The 16,541-nt window shown below is 45.9% G+C and overlaps 4 protein-coding genes across 7 annotated transcripts in view; 2 read left to right on the forward strand and 2 right to left on the reverse strand.

Annotated features, from left to right (window-relative positions):
* The window catches only part of hdac11 (histone deacetylase 11), a 400,302-nt gene extending 387,718 nt beyond the window's left edge, over positions 1 to 12,584 (forward strand). The window contains exon 13 of the mRNA XM_076013250.1: positions 12,309 to 12,584. The gene's annotated coding sequence lies outside the window, so the exon portion shown is untranslated. The remainder of the gene's footprint in view (positions 1 to 12,308) is intronic.
* On the forward strand, positions 460 to 1,725 carry g0s2 (G0/G1 switch 2). Its single transcript, XM_076013262.1, has 2 exons — positions 460 to 598; positions 760 to 1,725. Exons 1-2 carry the CDS (start codon positions 571 to 573, stop codon positions 1,185 to 1,187), a joined length of 456 nt encoding a protein of 151 aa, XP_075869377.1. The 5' UTR covers positions 460 to 570; the 3' UTR covers positions 1,188 to 1,725.
* Positions 7,661 to 13,441, reverse strand: ldlrad2 (low density lipoprotein receptor class A domain containing 2). 4 transcript variants are annotated; one of them, XM_076013235.1, is made up of 6 exons: positions 13,236 to 13,441; positions 10,316 to 10,391; positions 9,906 to 10,213; positions 9,065 to 9,214; positions 8,738 to 8,878; positions 7,661 to 8,029 (listed from the first exon to the last, which is right to left on the reverse strand). In XM_076013235.1, exons 1-6 carry the CDS (start codon positions 13,300 to 13,302, stop codon positions 7,725 to 7,727), a joined length of 1,047 nt encoding a protein of 348 aa, XP_075869350.1. In that variant the 5' UTR covers positions 13,303 to 13,441; the 3' UTR covers positions 7,661 to 7,724. The 4 variants fall into 4 exon arrangements, with proteins under 4 accessions (XP_075869350.1, XP_075869351.1, XP_075869349.1 ...); XM_076013236.1 differs by having other exon boundaries at positions 7,661 to 7,851; positions 7,937 to 8,029; positions 9,906 to 10,391; XM_076013234.1 differs by having other exon boundaries at positions 8,738 to 8,875; positions 9,906 to 10,391.
* A 2,137-nt stretch (positions 13,442 to 15,578) lies between these two features.
* nampt2 (nicotinamide phosphoribosyltransferase 2) overlaps positions 15,579 to 16,541 on the reverse strand; it is a 10,777-nt gene continuing 9,814 nt past the window's right edge. The window contains exons 10-11 of the mRNA XM_076013227.1: positions 16,280 to 16,405; positions 15,579 to 16,027 (exon numbers count right to left, since the gene is read on the reverse strand). Coding sequence (XP_075869342.1) covers positions 15,866 to 16,027; positions 16,280 to 16,405 — 288 coding nt within the window. The 3' untranslated portion in view covers positions 15,579 to 15,865. The remainder of the gene's footprint in view (positions 16,028 to 16,279; positions 16,406 to 16,541) is intronic.

The raw sequence follows: 16,541 nt of genomic DNA on the forward strand, positions 1-16,541 counted from the left end.
ACGCTGTTCTCAGCTGCACCCTCTAGTGGTCAAAGTAATCACTGACCCTTTGAAGTTTTTGTCTGAATTGCAGACAACCCGGAGCAAGGAGCCGAGGGACTGATTCTCTGAAAGCAAAGCAGAACAACAACCAGTACCTGTCCAAGTGTTTAGGAACCTTCAGCAGCACCCACACTCTCATCTGAAAGGCCTCTGAGAACAAGTACTGCATGGTGGAGACTGTGCCAACAATCAGTAACTCCTCACGCCATTTCACCTCTGTCATTTAGTCACCCAATGCGGTTCACAGTTTGCAAGTTACACGTTCAAACTCTGTTGTTGCCTTTGGTGAACCTCCAACCACCAGAGGGGTTCGCCTGGACGCTCCAACGGCAGTTTAACACGCTGGCGCACAACTGGGTCAAAACTCTTGATTCCCCCCTTTTGAAGGTGGAGCCTCCACCTCCTCATGAATATTCACCGAAGGTCACCGAGTGGGTGGGGACTGGAGCTTTAAATAATGCCAGTGTGGAGGGTGTGTTCTTGACACCAACCAGAGCTGGAACCTGAGACTAAGCTGACGCTCCGAGAATGGAAACTGCAAGCTATCCCTGTTCAAGTAAGTTCTTACTGTTACATCACCCACTGCCCAAACATCTCATTTTCAAATGGAAACGTGACTAAACGTGGAGTTCATTTGAACTGGTTTGCTATCTCAGAGAGATGGTTTCCCTTCTCATGGTCAAAATTATAACGTCTGCAAATGTTCATTTCTGATAGGTCCGATGGCGAGGTCCACCTGCATCTCAGCTGAAGCACGAGAGCCCATGGAGGGTGGGACTGTGGAGGAGTTGATCCCCTTTGTCAAAGAGCTGCTGAGTCAGAGGCCCGGCAGAGGCTTGCTGAAGGTCTACCTGGTGGGCTCGGTGTTTGCGCTGCTGGGCACGGTCATCGGCCTGGTGGAGACCGTGTGCCACCCCTTCTCCTCCGGCGACGCCGTGGACTCGGAGGTGGCCGTCACGCTCACAACGCCCTCGGCCCGGCAGCAGAACCACGTCGCGGTACGAGAAGACGCAAACGCGGAGGAGAAGGAAGTACTGAAGGAGAAACTGGCCGAGCTGGCCGGGGACGCCGCCCTCACCGTCACCCTCTCCAAAAGGCCCACATCCAGTCAACGGAGCTTGGCCAACCGGCTACACGCCTCCTAATAGAGTGCAGACAGAAGTGACTGATATCATTGTGAATGCATGTGTGTCTTTGCTGGTCGGCTCCCTTCAAAGCACGGCGGTCGGAGGGCCGCAGACACCTTCAGGCTCTCGGAGACGCTTTGTTGCCTGAAAAAGCCTGCCAGACAGACCAGAAGTGAAACAAAGGGATTCCAGTCAAAGTTTCCATAAGACATCCCGAGGCAGAAACTTTAAAATATATCAGGTGACATTCGAAGCCAATAAAAAAACACAGGAAAACAGGAGAGCCAGGGGGATTTTCTTATGCTTATATTTTAATGATCGCATGGTTTGACTTCAGCTTGAAATTCTCTGCATTTTAAGTCCCCAGAGGGAACGCCGTGCTGATAATGTGACTGTACTGAGCTGTCGTTTAGCGCCACCTGCTGTGTCGAAAGGTGCCACTCCACACACTTTTTGTGCTTTGTGAAAGGAGGACGTGTTTAAAATATTTGACTATGTAAATAATATACTGCGTGTTTTTTTTTGTAACAATAAACTTCAGTGTTTTCATTACATTGATGCACGGCGTCATGCTGACTACACTTCCTGTATTCGAATGGTTTGAATAGCAACGTGTCAACTGCGTGTAAAAACAGCGACGTGCGGTGAGACGTCACAATCACATTCACACATACATACATGAAACCGACAGAGTCGATGTTCTCACTGTTTGACAGCGACGGCCGGTTGGGTCTAACACAGGGGTGGGCAGACGTCTGACCACAGTGGGTTCTAACCTTGACGGGGGGGGGGGGGGGGGGGGTGGTGGGGGGGTAGCGGAGCAGCAGCAGCAGCAGATGGATGGAGTGTTGTGGTGAGCCTCCTCATAGGAGGAAACAATCTATCATGGGGTATTATGGAGGAAACATGTTGCTGTAATGTCAATGGAAAATGAAGCAAAAGCATTACAATAAAATCAGTGAAGCCCCACCTAGAACTACCTAGAACCTCCTAGAACCTCCTAGAACCTCCTAGAACCACCAGGGTGTTTGGCTCTTTATTGAAATGACTCTAGAAACACTGCAAACATGGAGGAGATGCAGCTGTTTTATGGCTGACTGAAGTTCAGATGGCCGGATTAAAAATCTTAACTGGCCGCATATGGTCCCTGGGCCATAGTTTGCCTATACCTAGAGGAATTGTACATAGAAACTTGTCATTAATAATGACCAGTGGGCATTTGGTAGTTTCCTATTGAAAATGATTTTTAATTTTTTTTTTTTTAACAAAATCAATTTTCTGCAACATTAGCAGCAGAGTCATATTTTATGCTCTCCTGCGCAACACTTCCTTGCTCTGAAGCCAAAGTCATGCAATCTTATTCAAACATTTCATGTGTCTGACTGTCCCCACACTGATGTTGCAACGCTGATAAAAAAAAAATGATGTAACAACTTTTCAAAGCTCTAAAGTGAGGCGACGGTGAAACAGTTTGAAATAAATGAGAACTGATCATCGTGTTATTCAACATAAGTGTATTTTGAATGAAACAGCATCAGTTTCAGACATACCAAAGAAAACCTGCTGAGCTGCATCACCTGCAAGCTCTGCTCGAGCACATGCATTTCCACAAAGCTTGATGAGCCACATAGAGTCTGTGTAATACTGCGATATTCAGTGTATTGATAGGCCATAGAGTCTGTGTAATACTGCGATAATCAGTGTATTGATAAGCCACACAGTCTGTGTAATACTGCGATATTCAGTGTATTGATCAGCCATAGAGTCTGTGTAATACTGCGATATTCAGTGTATTGATCAGCCATAGAGTCTGTGTAATACTGCGATATTCAGTGTATTGATAAGCCACATAGAGTAGGTGTAATACTGCGATATTCAGTGTATTGATAAGCCACACAGTCTGTGTAATACTGCGATATTCAGTGTATTGATCAGCCATAGAGTCTGTGTAATACTGCGATATTCAGTGTATTGATAAGCCACATAGAGTAGGTGTAATACTGCGATATTCAGTGTATTGATAAGCCATACAGAGTGGGTGTAATACTGCGATATTCAGTGTATTGATAAGCCATGCAGAGTGGGTGTAATACTGCGATATTCAGTGTATTGATAAGCCACATAGAGTCTGTGTAATACTGCGATATTCAGTGTATTGATAAGCCACAGAGTGGCCGTTATGCTGAGATATTCAGTATGTGGTAAAACCCAATGACCCTGAACCCCCACAGTTTGAGAGTTGCCACGTTATCAGTAGCATGCTGACACAGCATGGCATCATCATCATCATCATCATCATCATCATCATCGTCATCATCATGACCATGCTGCTGGACACGTGAACACAGCAGTCCAGTGCGAGGCAGTTTATCGCTGAGTCAACACGCTGCCTCCTGGCTAAGAATAGAGCAGAGTAGAGCAGAGTAGAGAGTTGGCTGTCATGACAAACATAGACAGTCGGGGCTTTCTGACCACGTCCTCAAGAGCACTATGGCAATGCAAACTCTGTGTGTTGGAAGTCTGAGTCTGACCAAACAGTCCCATGTATACACAGCACCTCTAAACCTTTTGACTGGTGGGCCACAGTGGGGTCCAGTCAGACTTAATGAGCGTCCAGGTGGTGGTGGTGGACTAAGTGGACTGAAGCTCAATGGTCAACAGTGGCCTCACCGGGCTCTCCTTTCTTCTGCAGGATTCAGTCTTGGCGCCACATGTAAGAGCTTATTGCGGAATTCCAGCACGATTTAAACAGCGCTCTGCACACACAGGTGGACCACAGTTGGACCAGCGACACGTTGGGATTCTTTGGTACTGAGCCTCGATGGGCCGGTCAGCGCCGCCAAGGGTTGTTGCCTCTTTTGAAGCTGATTTCACCGCCTGAACTCCCTCCACAAACACTTCAGGACTGGAGACAAATTACAACGATAGGCGCTCTAAACCAGCGTTTCTCAACTCATGGGTTGCTACTCAAAAGTGGTTCGCAAAACTGCTTGGACTGGGTCGTGGCTTTTTGGGCAGTTTTTCCGTTTTTTGTTTTTTTTTAAGAAAGGGGGATTTTAAAATATATATTTTTTCGAGAGAAAATGTTGGTCATTCACTTTGCAGGACATATAATTCAGTTCAATAATTTCAATTCTTTTACTAGACATGATAGAAGGTGGGCTAGCGTTATTAAGAAGTGTTTGTGTGCCCTACAGACTCTGTAAAATAGCAGTTGCGATCACTGTGACAACATCAAATCCACCATGAACGACAAGAAGCAACCTGGGCGCAGTAAACATGGAGTCTCGGAGGCCAAAGGCATTGAATCCTGACCCCTAACTGCACAATACAGGCGCAGAACGAAGATGCAACAAAGGCTGCGGTGAAGCATGACCCAGGTTAGCATGCAGCTGATATCACTCAGTTGTGAACACTGAAGTTGAAGAGCAGACTTGGAGGTTCTGTGAGCCAAGACAGTGTTGACCATGAAAGTCCAGATGAGCAGATTTGGCGTATTTACTCAAAAAGTTGGATCTTTGACCAATGGCGCAACGTTGGTTTCCCAACCTGAATAAAAAGTTACAGGTGGTAAAGGTTCTCATACTGACCCTCGCCTGTGAACTACGGTGGCCTTCGCACACAGCACCATCGTTGGTTGATATGAGGATACATGTGTTGTATGTAAATATATATATGGTGGCGGTATCCAGGTTTGAGTGCACAGGCCACTGTAGCTCACTGGCAAGCTCAGGAGAGTGAAAGACACTGCAGTCTAAAACGTAACCACTTGATGTCGCTGTTTCTTCTTCAAAATCTCCAAATATTACACGCTGAACCTTTAAGTAATGTGAAATGTTGCAACTGTAAGTGTGCATGACAAATATAAAAGCTCTTAGAAAGGACAAATGCAAAAAAATATCATTCGTGTAACCTTTGTTAGATAAGGACCATTTGCTGCCAGGCAACCTACTGCTGTTAGGCTCAGCACAGACGTGACATGCATTAGGAAGTTTATCCAGAATGTCTTAAAACCTCTCGCCTTTTGCAGGTGTTTTGGATTCTTTGGACTCTTTGAAGCTACAAAACTGAAGCTTTTCACACTATTCTCATTTCCTGAGTTTGTGGCTTTGTGCTTTTAATAAGCTGAAAATCTTAATGAGCAAAGTTACTACAAGGAACTGCTTGAGATGTCAATTTGCGTGGAATGGCTCAATAAAATGTGTTGCTTTCATCTTTGATGTTAAATTGCCAAAGTAAAACAACTTTGACTTGATATTCTAATTGTTCGGGTGGTACCTGTATACTGGATACTGTACTGTGTGCAGGAAGCAGGCAAACAAGGAGGTCTGCATTCTTAAGTGCATCGCAGCCTGGCAACCTGGAGGTCAAAAAGACATTTTTTTAATCCAGTACTTATGGCCTGCGAGGCGCACTCATCAGGACACACTGTGTAATGCAGTTCAACAATTCACTGTATGCTGGTGGAAAGGAAAGGTTATGGAGCTACTACATCTACAGGATGCAACAAAGAGAGTTTACACGGGCGACATATGGACACAGATTTCCTCTCACACCGGAGCATTTCTTCTTCTCTTCTTCTTCTTCTTCTTCTTCTTCTTCTCTTCTTCTTCTGCCGCATTATTCAGACTGAAGCATTTGTCTGGGTGAAGGAGGGACTCTGAAAGGAAAGGGGTTTAAGATGCTGTAATAATTGTGTGTATACATATGCAATGTATAATTATTGCAAAACCTAACTAATTGTTCTATAAACTTTAAAGTAGAATCAAACGAAAGACAACGACCACAGTTTGAGTTTGGTAGATCATTTATTTGATGTGAAAATGCTTCTTGGCGACAACTGTTTGTTTATTTCTCTTCGCAAAAGGTCTCAAATCTTTGAAACAAAAATGCATTGTGGCGTAAGAGCTTCTGGGCCGCCGCTGTGATGTTTTTTTTTTTTTTTTTTTTTTTTTTTGTCAAATCTTCTCTGCTTTTGCAAAACAGCGCTGATTCTGCCATTGACTAGGAGCTCAGACAACTGCATACAAATTCAACAACTTTTCTGAAGAATACTGAAATTATTTTGTCTCTGTTTCCAGACATGCACACTGTGTTTTGCTGTCCTTAATAATTTCAAGGATTTTCATTTAAAAAAACAAAAAAACAACAACAACTACTCAGTGTCTGTGTTTCATGAAGTGCATGAAGAAATCCTGCTGCTGGGAGAAGACGAAAGAAAAAGAGGATTTCTGCAGGGGACAGCAGCTGTGATCAGCGGGGGGGAGGCTTTGGAGTTGAGTTTCCCAGCATGCGTCCATGGAAACATTCAGTCAGTGCACTCTACTAAAACCCCATCGTTACTGCAAAACAAAAGCAGTGACTTGTCTCACATTAAAGCACATCTTCACACCTCATTGCGTGTTCTGAAAATCACATCATTTTAGGTTTGTTTTTGTTTTTTTTTCAACTTTTTAATTTTTTCGCAAGTTTATTAAACGTAAAAATTCATTACAATTTCTGAGACGTTTCTTAAAGCTTGCCAATGGAAAGTGGGGAGAAATGTCTGGACCCAAAGGAAAACAAAACAAAACAAAACAATAAAAGCATCTCTTCAAAGATGACTTCAAATGCAAAACAACAAAAAAATGAAAAACAAAATAAAATAAAGATAAGAAAATACAATATGTACATACTCTTGCAGAACAACACGTGCATATGAATGGACTTTGTGAAATCTACAAAAAAAAATGTTTGCATAAATTTTGACCAGTGCAATAAAACCACTGTATGATCGCTTTACGGGCATCCAAACCAGTTTCCCTTTGACACCTCAGGATTGAGTCACTCAATGAATAAAACCGAACCCTCTGTGGCTTGTGGTCTGTTCTGCTGCTGTTGATCTGTTATTGCGTGTATTGTGAGTGGACACTGTCCATGTGCCTGCTTGTCCAAAATATTTTCCTGCAGTCGGCAGTGGCTTTCAAACTCAACAACACGCCATCCCAGCTGGGCTGGACAGGTGCAGTGGACTCATGTAGGCAGTCGTAAATTTTTGCAACAACTTGGTTAAAATGCAGCCTTGGCTAAATTTAATTCTTGGCCCCAAGACTCATTGGTTCCGGTCCGCTCGCCAAAAAGACTTTCCTCCACTACTAAATCCTACTTGTGTCTGCTTGGCTAAGCGGCTTCGTGTTCAATTATGCTTTTAATTTGGAACCTAAAGAGTCTTTGCAATGAGACGGAAACCACGGGAAAGAAATGTTTTCCTTTCCATTTTTTTGTACTCAAATTGGGCCCTTTCATTGTGTGGCAAGTTTCACAGAATATTCAGCCATTGTGACACAACAAATACACTACTGATACAATCAACAATCACACTACACCCTGCTTTACCGTTGAATAGCAACTTAAAAAGACTAAAAAGTTGTGTTGCAGTTAAAGCACACATAGAACAGTGCGACCACGACTGTTCCCCTCTGGTCATACTGTACACTAGACCCGGTCTGTACACTAGACCCGGTCGGTGGTCCGTCATCACTGAAAAAGATTCCTACGCAAATATTGACTGATCCTTCACACAGCTGACATGTTTACATTTTCATCAGCACTGTGGGTAATGGCCGCTGCTCCCGTTGAAGCCCCATTGGTCGGCGTGTGTGGGGTGACTTTGGCCAGACGGTGCTCTTTACTGTTGGCACAGCTGCGGGCGCAAAGTTGGCATGAGGCACAGACGGAGTTGCAGCAGGGTAGGAAGCGACAGATGCTGACGCGCCACACAAACCAACCTGGTGACCAGCAGCACCAGCAGAGCACTAAAGCTCCTGCCACCACTCCCAGGAGGATGTAGAGAAGCAGTAAAGACAGGGAGAGCGGGGAGTCTGGCAAATGAGAGGAGAAAGATTTCAGTTCATCGTCCGCATACAACGCAAACACGACAACAGCGTTAGTGGTGGAGTATGGTGCTGTGGCGTGTGGGAGAAACAGTGACTCTGGACGTGGGCCTGGTCCTAACAGCAACCAGAGCTTTGCATGTTCTCTGCAGCAGACACCCTGCAGTCTGCATACCTACATCACCACCTGTCCTGTGGGCAGAGTCATGGCGGTGTCTGGAGCTGACCCCCGCGGTTTTAGGGTGACGAGAGAGAGAGAAAGACCCTGAACAAGTGAGCTGCCCGTTCATCACAGGGCCAACACAGAGAGGCCAACAAGAATTCACACTATACTGCACACCTATGGACAATTTATAGTTGCCAATTAACCAAATGTGTGTCTTTGGACTGTAGGTGTCTTTGGACTGAGGGAGTAGGACGACCAAGAAAGAGCCCTTGCAGAGGCAGGGAGAACACGCAGTCACGCAACACGGCCCCCAAGGTCAGAATCAAACCCAAAGCAATCCTAACTACTCCCCCACCGACCCCCACCGACCCCCCCCCCCCGAAACCTCCAACGCAGAGACAGATTACTCAAACAGTAACTCCATTCACCTGAGTCTTCAGATGAATGACATGAGTGGGACGTAACATTCAGTCTATGTAGTCTGTTGCTTCATTGCTCAACTGATAAATGGAATCACAAAAAGCACTCACCTGTGATGGACACGGGGCTGGGAGCACTACCTGATACGCTGCAGTTCATTTGTGAGGGGACTGCCACTGTGGGCGGAGTTGCAAAGGCAGTGGGTGGGGTGGGGATATCTGGTGGAGGTTCAGGAGGTAAAAGCTGACCTGCTGATAAAGTACAATGAGTATCAACAGATAAATTGCACAAAACACGAGCGTGACAAACTGAATATACAGAAAGTAAACGAAATAAAAGACTAAAGTCTCCAATGTCTGAGGTTCTACGGTATCACAGCATCACAACACTGACTGTGTACTTGTGACAAGCTTGTATTATCAGATTATCTGACTGACCTTTACAACCTGTTGTGAGATTCTCTTCCAAATCACTTCCATCCCCACAGTTGTCAATGCCTTTTTCATCACACACAAGACTGAGAGGAATACACTTCCCGTTCCTGCAGGTGAAGTATGGCTCACTGCTGCACTCTGACTGGTTGAAACCTGAAAAAGAAACATAATCATTATTGTGAAAAGTGTGAAAAATCTTTCAGCCGCGAAACTCATAATGACATTTTCCTCATCATGCAACAGAGTAGCAACCACTTTGTCAAATAATAGGACATTCGTTTTGAAAGCGTCATTTGAAATAATTTGCAAAGTACCGTAGTTTCTTTTTCTAATTTAAGATCTATGTACTGTTAATTTTCTCTCTTAGTCAAAAACAAAGCAAACAAATAACGTACTTAAATAGATTTCTTAAGATTATGGCTGCAGTCAGCTGAAGAACAGTCAAACTAAAGGTGAGGGCTCGTAATCAACACTGGGGTGAGGGTGAATTCTTGCTGTGTCATGGCTCAATGGAGTTTGAGGATACCAAGACTGGTACGGCCCTGGCAGGTGCATACTTTCACTGCTAAGGAGAACTCAAACATGTGTTTTATAAGTTTGCACATTTGTGTACTCACTTGCTTTCACCACAGTGGTCAGTCCAATAAGATTTGTTCATGGTTGCTCTGATCCAAGCTAAGCTATGTTCGATATTTTAAGTGATATATTCAATAAAAATTGAAAACAGGCCCCTGAATGTGTTCAATGAACATGAACATTATGAGTGTTTTGCAATATCATAATTTCATCATACTTTGCAACATGCAATTGAAAGTCCGGGCAGAGACGTCGGCCTCTTGCTTACCTAGTCTGAAAGAGGTAAAGTCCCCCACAAAGTCAACTCTGGGCTGAGTACCTCGGGTGACCAGCCTCAGGGTGAGGTAGTTCCCAGTGGACAGCACCGGCCGGGGTGGACTCTTCCCACAAAGAGGAGGTCCAAGGGACGGTGAATTCCGGTCCCGTCCATCGTAGAACTGAACGTATGAGCCGGCGTGACATGGGTCGCCAGAACTTGCACCAGAAGTGGGCTCCAGCCTTGGGTTAAACGGCGCTGAGCCACGTGGGGACTCGGGGAGGACGGGGGCGGGACTCAAAGGAGCCACTCGGAGCAAACTGTAGACCAGAAAGAAGCGGAAGTAGAACTGGACCTTGTCTTTTGGGGAACTGGCCTGCATGGTCAGGTGACAATCAGTCCCCATCGTTACAAAGTAGTACTTCTTAGATTCCTGGTGGGAGTTGATGATCATGCCATCGTCCCGGATTGTTTGGCCACAGAAGTCCACGACATTCACTAGGGAGGGAAAAACATGACAGAGAACCCACAGACTTAGATTGATATTGATTTATGTTCAGGAATTTGTCACACATTAAGTTAAAGTCCCAGTGATGGTCACATCCTGGAGGATGAGAAATTTGTCCTCTGCATTTGACCCATCATCCCCTGAGAGAGCGGTGGGCAGCAGCGGTACTGCGCTCAGGAATCACTGGCTGACCTCGTCAAGTCCAACCCTGAATACTGAGAGCCAAGCAGGGAGGTCTTTGGCCTGACCCGGCTGGGGATCGAACCCGCAACCTACCAGTCTCTGGGTGGACACTCGACCACTGGACCACATCAACATTGTTTTTGTTGCATGCTGGCCACACACTTTAATATAGAATGACATCAAGGACTGCCTTGCTACCATTATTATAGATTGTAGAGGCTTCAATAGCAATGTCGAGTCAAGCATGACTCAACATTGCACTTTAGAAACACCAGTTATATAAAGTGTTTATAACTGGTTAATAACTGGTTTATAAACCAGTTATAAACACTTTTAAAAAATGAGACTGACTACGACACATTTCCTCAAAACTATATGATTAAAATATCATTATTTCATAAAATTATATCATCAAACATATTCAAACCCCATGATAACCTAACAAGTAGTTTGGTGTGCCATGGGCTCACAGATCACAGTGACGCTCCTGAAAGCGGCTACATCTGCACTCAGTGTACAACGCGACTCATTTAAAGGCAGCATAGATCAGGACAGATTGGTGGCCGGAGCAGCTCCGGCAGCCCCCACTCACTGCGTCGCTCTCCATTGCCAACCGCAGAGCCAAATAATAAGGAAATTTACGGCCACCCCTGGGGTTTATTAGCTCTGTTTCCCCGGGAGACAACCAGATCCTCCTGCATTGACTCCCAGGAATGTCCCCAAAAAACTGGGAGCCCCTGTTGGTGGGAAAGCACTTATTCACGCTGCACTGCACCCGTTTCTCTAAAGCCAAACGTGTGAGTGACTAGGAGGACAACTCACACCCAGGACGGGCCTGTTGGTCGGCTCTTTGAAAGCATATTCATCACAACCGGAGTGAGATTTAAGAACAGAAACAGACAAGAAGCAAGTGAAGGTGGTTGATGGCTGAATGGATTGGAAATGGAAGAAGATGTCAGTGGTGAGATGAAGAGGCCAGTGTGTGAGTGTCCTTATATTGTTTAAACTATGGCAACTCAACAGTCATTCAGTTCATCATTATCATCATCATCATCATCATCATCATCATCATCATCATCATCATCATCATCACGTGAAAGAATTTCTAAAGTGAATGAAGATAAGTAAACTTCTTTAACGAAGCAACGCAGGAGACTTCACATATTGACGTCTTGATATCTTACCCAAACTGAAAAGTGTTTCAGGTGTGAATTGAATGGTGTATTACCATTCAATTCACACCTTTAGCTGTTCTGCAAAATAGTTGATAGGTCAGCACATCTATTTGAAGATTATATACAATTATGATTAGAAGTGTCAACTGTTTGTTGACTGTGTATTCATACTTGATGGATCGGGGTCAACCGATCCTCACCTTCATTCAGGGGGGTCAAACCCTCTGACTGGTGGGGCCATAATGGGCTGTAAAATGTGTCCGGGGGGGGGGGGGGGTAGCGGAGCAGCAGCAGATGGACTGTTGTGGTGAGCCACCTCATAGGAGGAAACAACCTATCCTGGGATATCATGGAGGAAACATGTTGCTGGAATGTCAATGGAAAATGAAGCAAAGCAAAGTTGCAACCAAATCAGTGTCTTTGAAGCCCCACCAGGGTGTTTAGCTCTTAGAACCACCTAGAACCATCCTAGAACCACCTAGAACCATCCAGAACCAGCCCTGGACCACCAGGGTGTTTAGCTCTTAGAACCACCTAGAACCATCCTAGAACCACCTAGAACCATCCAGAACCAGCCCTGGACCACCAGGGTGTTCAGCTCTTAGAACCACCTATAACCATCCAGAACCACCCCTGGACCACCAGGGTGTTTAGCTCTTAGAACCACCTAGAACCATCCTAGAACCACCTAGAACCATCCAGAACCAGCCCTGGACCACCAGGGTGTTTAGCTCTTAGAACCACCTAGAACCATCCAGAACCACCCCTGGACCACCAGGGTGTTTAGCTCTTAGAACCACCTAGAACCATCCTAGAACCACCTAGAACCATCCAGAACCACCCCTGGACCACCCTGAACCACCAGGGTGTTTAGCTCTTAGGACCATCCTAGAACCACCTAGAACCATCCAGAACCACCCCTGGACCACCAGGGTGTTTAGCTCTTTATTGAAATGGCTCTGGAAACACAGCTGTTTATCACTTCTTCAAGTTCGACAGGCCGGATCAACGAGTTCAATGGGCCGCATGTAAAGTGTGAATGCACAATCAATCAACAAATAACCCTGTCAGCGGTGTGGAATCACAATGTGTGACACTGTGCCGTAGTTGAAAACAGTTTGCACAGTTCTGTGAGCTGAGCTGCGATGTGGTCGAATGAATTCAATCGTTCAAAGCGGAACGTTGCTGGGCAGCAGGTGCAGATGTGGAAAGTTCAGAGAACGTCTCTGGTACACGTCCAGTGTGGACTATGTGCTCATGGATGGAGCGCGAGTGGGAAGCACTGCTCCAGTCATCGTTCTTCCACCAGCACATCTGCCCACTGGTGATGTGTGGCCTGCTGGAGACCCTGGAAGAGCCACTCGCAGACACTCAAACAACAGCACATATTCTCGCTACCGTCGCTATTTGCATCATAGAACTCAGGCAGGCGTCGTGAAAAGAGCAGAACCACCGGCCAGCGGGTCGGTGCCTCACCGGTTTCGATCGCGGAGCAGCGCCAAGTGATGGAGCCGAGCAGGAGCAGCCCGAACATCCTCATCATCCGGACGGACGGACGGACGGGGGGGGAAATCCGGTTTGGGTTCGTTCACACTGGACACAGGACGCCACTCGAGTCATGCGTGTCCCGGGTCGTCTCTTCAGTGCGTCTGTGAGACCAGAGGGAGAGAGAGAGAGAGAGAGAGAGAGAGAGAGAGACCCTGCGAGAGACCCCGCCGCTACCACACACACACACACACACACACACAAACACACACACACACACGCTCGTCTCCAGGACAACAGCCAAACTAACCAATCAAGAGAGGCCGAGCTGGAAAGAAGAACAGTTTTCTTCAAATCTCTTCTTGGCTGTAGGGGCATCGAAACAAAATAAAATCATAACACTCATATGGGCAAAACAATTTGTTGTTTTCTTTTTTATTTATTTATTGCAGAATAGAATTGAACAAACGTGTGTAATTGTTGTAAACAATGGCAGTAGTTTGGTTTTCCTGCCCTGTCCATGCTTCTTCTGTATGTACAGCACAGACAGAGTCTCTATCACAAGGCTCACGAGTGCGAGGCCCAGAGAGACTCTCAGTTCCTCAGTAAAGCTCCTTCATCGTTCCCATTAAGCGACAGCGTGTTGATTCAGATGAGCGCCCCCTGGAGTCGGGATCTGCTGCTCCTTGCTGGCTGCGAGAGCTCACTTGGTTCCCTTCTGATTCTACAAAGCGCGCTGAGATGTGATTCAGTGCTGTGCAAATGAAGACTCTTGATTGGCTGATTCTCACTGTGAGCTTTATTGTGAAGGAAGCTCTTGTCTAAGAAACTAACGCTGTCTGCCTGGCTTGCCTGAACTGAGAAACCCAACACCAACACACAGAGTTGAAAGCCAGTGTTTCTCCACACGTCACTGCAGCTGTCTGCTCCTGGAACCAGGGTCCAGGGTGAACTTTATCAAATCAAAGCAGCGTTGATTTCCTAATTGCACCTTTTGCAACCCAAGATGCTTGCCCAAAAGATTTCTGAGCACTGTGGTTGCAGAAGTCGTGTGAGGACGGAAAACCCCAGGAAAAGAGGAGTCAAGTGTGAGGTGTCTCCCCCTAGTGGAGACTACTGGACGTCATGGATGGGTTAGTTGGTTAAAACACTGATGGCACTATTGAGCAACTCATCACTGCTTTAGTAAAACCTTGTTTTATTGGTTTTGAACTTTTGGTTTTAATCTCTGCACAGCACTTTGGTCAACTTGTAGTTTTTAAAATGTGCTTTATTAATGAAATTGAAATTGAAATTATCATCGCTTTGACTGACACGACTCCCAAATAATCCACATTGTGTTGATTTTTTTTAATGGATTTTTGGACTCGTGTGTTACAGTAGCGCCACCTAGCTGTCTGTCCACACCAAAGAATAGAATGGAATAGACTAGAACAGATGTATTTTATTGAGAACCTACACTACAAGTGGAACCCAGTAGCTTGTGAAGAGACACTGAAATGAAGCAGCGCAGCGGTGGCATGGAGCTCCAGTGAATATCACACACACTCGGTGACAACCGACTACTGGACCACCTCCCAGTGCGTTTAGACTGCTGGGGCCACAGTGGGTTCTACAGCGTGCCAGAGGGGGGGGGCGGTAAGCGGAGCAGCAGCAGATGGATGGAGTGTTGTGGTGAGCCACAGGAGCAAAAAACTATATATTATGGGATATGCAGAGAACACGTGGCGTGCAACACGATCGAGACCTTTGCCAACAGGAGGTACCGAGAGGTTCTGGACTCACCTCCTCCAGACGGTTCAATACTTGGGTCTCTACAACCAGCAAGAACCAGGCCAGTTGATTCAAGCTCTACACCAGGTGACGGCATTCAATTCATTCAAATGGAGTTCATTTAACAAGTTAAAATGAGATTAAATGCGATTAAAATCAAATAGCCAGTAGCAAATTTAAATAATAATAATAATAATAATAATAATAATAATAATAATAATAATGATAATAGAACTGCATCTATGTTTTGTTGAGATTTCATACTAAATGATGTTTTTCTCTTGTTAAAGGTTGTTGTTGTTGTTGTTGTTTTTTACCTGCTATGAAAGCTAATTAATGATTGGTGTGAAAATAAAAGACAATCATCGTCCGTCTGCTTTCTGAGTGAAATCCACTCCTGCAGGTGGAACATCTCAGCCCTCTTCCAGCTGAGGAACGCTGCTGGCACACAAACACCTGGACCAATGAGAACCTTCACTGACATTGGGTGAGGAAGTCGCTGACTCGGGACTCAGCCTGCCTGATTGAAAACAAACCAACAAACACGGCAGTTGGAATACTAAGAAGGTTTTCAATGCCAAGTTACTGCATATTTATTGTGCAAAAAAAAAAAAAAAAAAAAAAACCACAAACAAAAAACAAAAATCGTACACATCCTGATTGTGGTTAAAATCTCTCAGGTGAAACACAACACAATTAAAAGTGGCCGGATGTCCAGTTTGATCAACCCTGAGCTTGGTAGGTGGCCACTGCCACAGCAGCGCCCCCCCCCCCCGCCCCCCCCTGCTAAAACCACAGTCTGGAAGTCCAGGAGAGCCACCGGTGGAAGGCGACCACAACGCTGCCATCTAGTGGAGGACGCTGTTGATGTGATTGTGCAGCAGCTCCTCCTCCTGGTTGTGCTGCATGGGGTTGAGCTCCTCATCCCTCAGCCGTGCATGCTTCCTGATCTCCTCCAGGGAGTAGTCCTTCACCAGAACGCCGTTCTCAAAGACGGTCACCAGAAGGTCCTGTGGAACAGGGGACGTGTGGGACATGTAAAGCTGTAGGCTGCAGTCGTTAACGCTGATCAACCTCTGACCTCTGTCCAACTGAGAGGAGGCTGTTCGTTCAGTACTTCAGCAATAGAGCAAGGAGGTAAATGTGAAGACTGGGGTTTGGACTCATCCACAAGGTGATACAATGAATAAGTGTGCTTGTGTCGGCCATGGCATCATATTCAGAGTGAGAGGCAGAACACAGGCTGAACCATGCAGACTTGCCTCTTCTGGCTTGCCAGCTCCTCTCTCCACGGTCTCCATCAAGCCGTCAGAGTTTCTCCTCAGTGATAATCGACCTCTTTTCGACATCTTGGAAGGGTCCGTGACCGGCTGCTTGCACACGTCCATCTGAAACACATCAGATTGAAGGAAACAAAAATCACCGTCGGACTCAGGAGGAACTTTCCAGACACCAAGGCTGCGTCTCAACTCGGGCTCTGCATCCTTGGAAGGAAGCGTCCTCCGTCTGAAGGAAGCGTCCTCC

The sequence above is a fragment of the Nelusetta ayraudi genome, unplaced genomic scaffold (assembly GCF_046127955.1).
Source record: "Nelusetta ayraudi isolate G7.1 ecotype Tasmania unplaced genomic scaffold, CSIRO-AGI_Nayr_v1 ptg000146l, whole genome shotgun sequence".
Classification (NCBI taxonomy): Eukaryota; Metazoa; Chordata; class Actinopteri; order Tetraodontiformes; family Monacanthidae; genus Nelusetta; species Nelusetta ayraudi.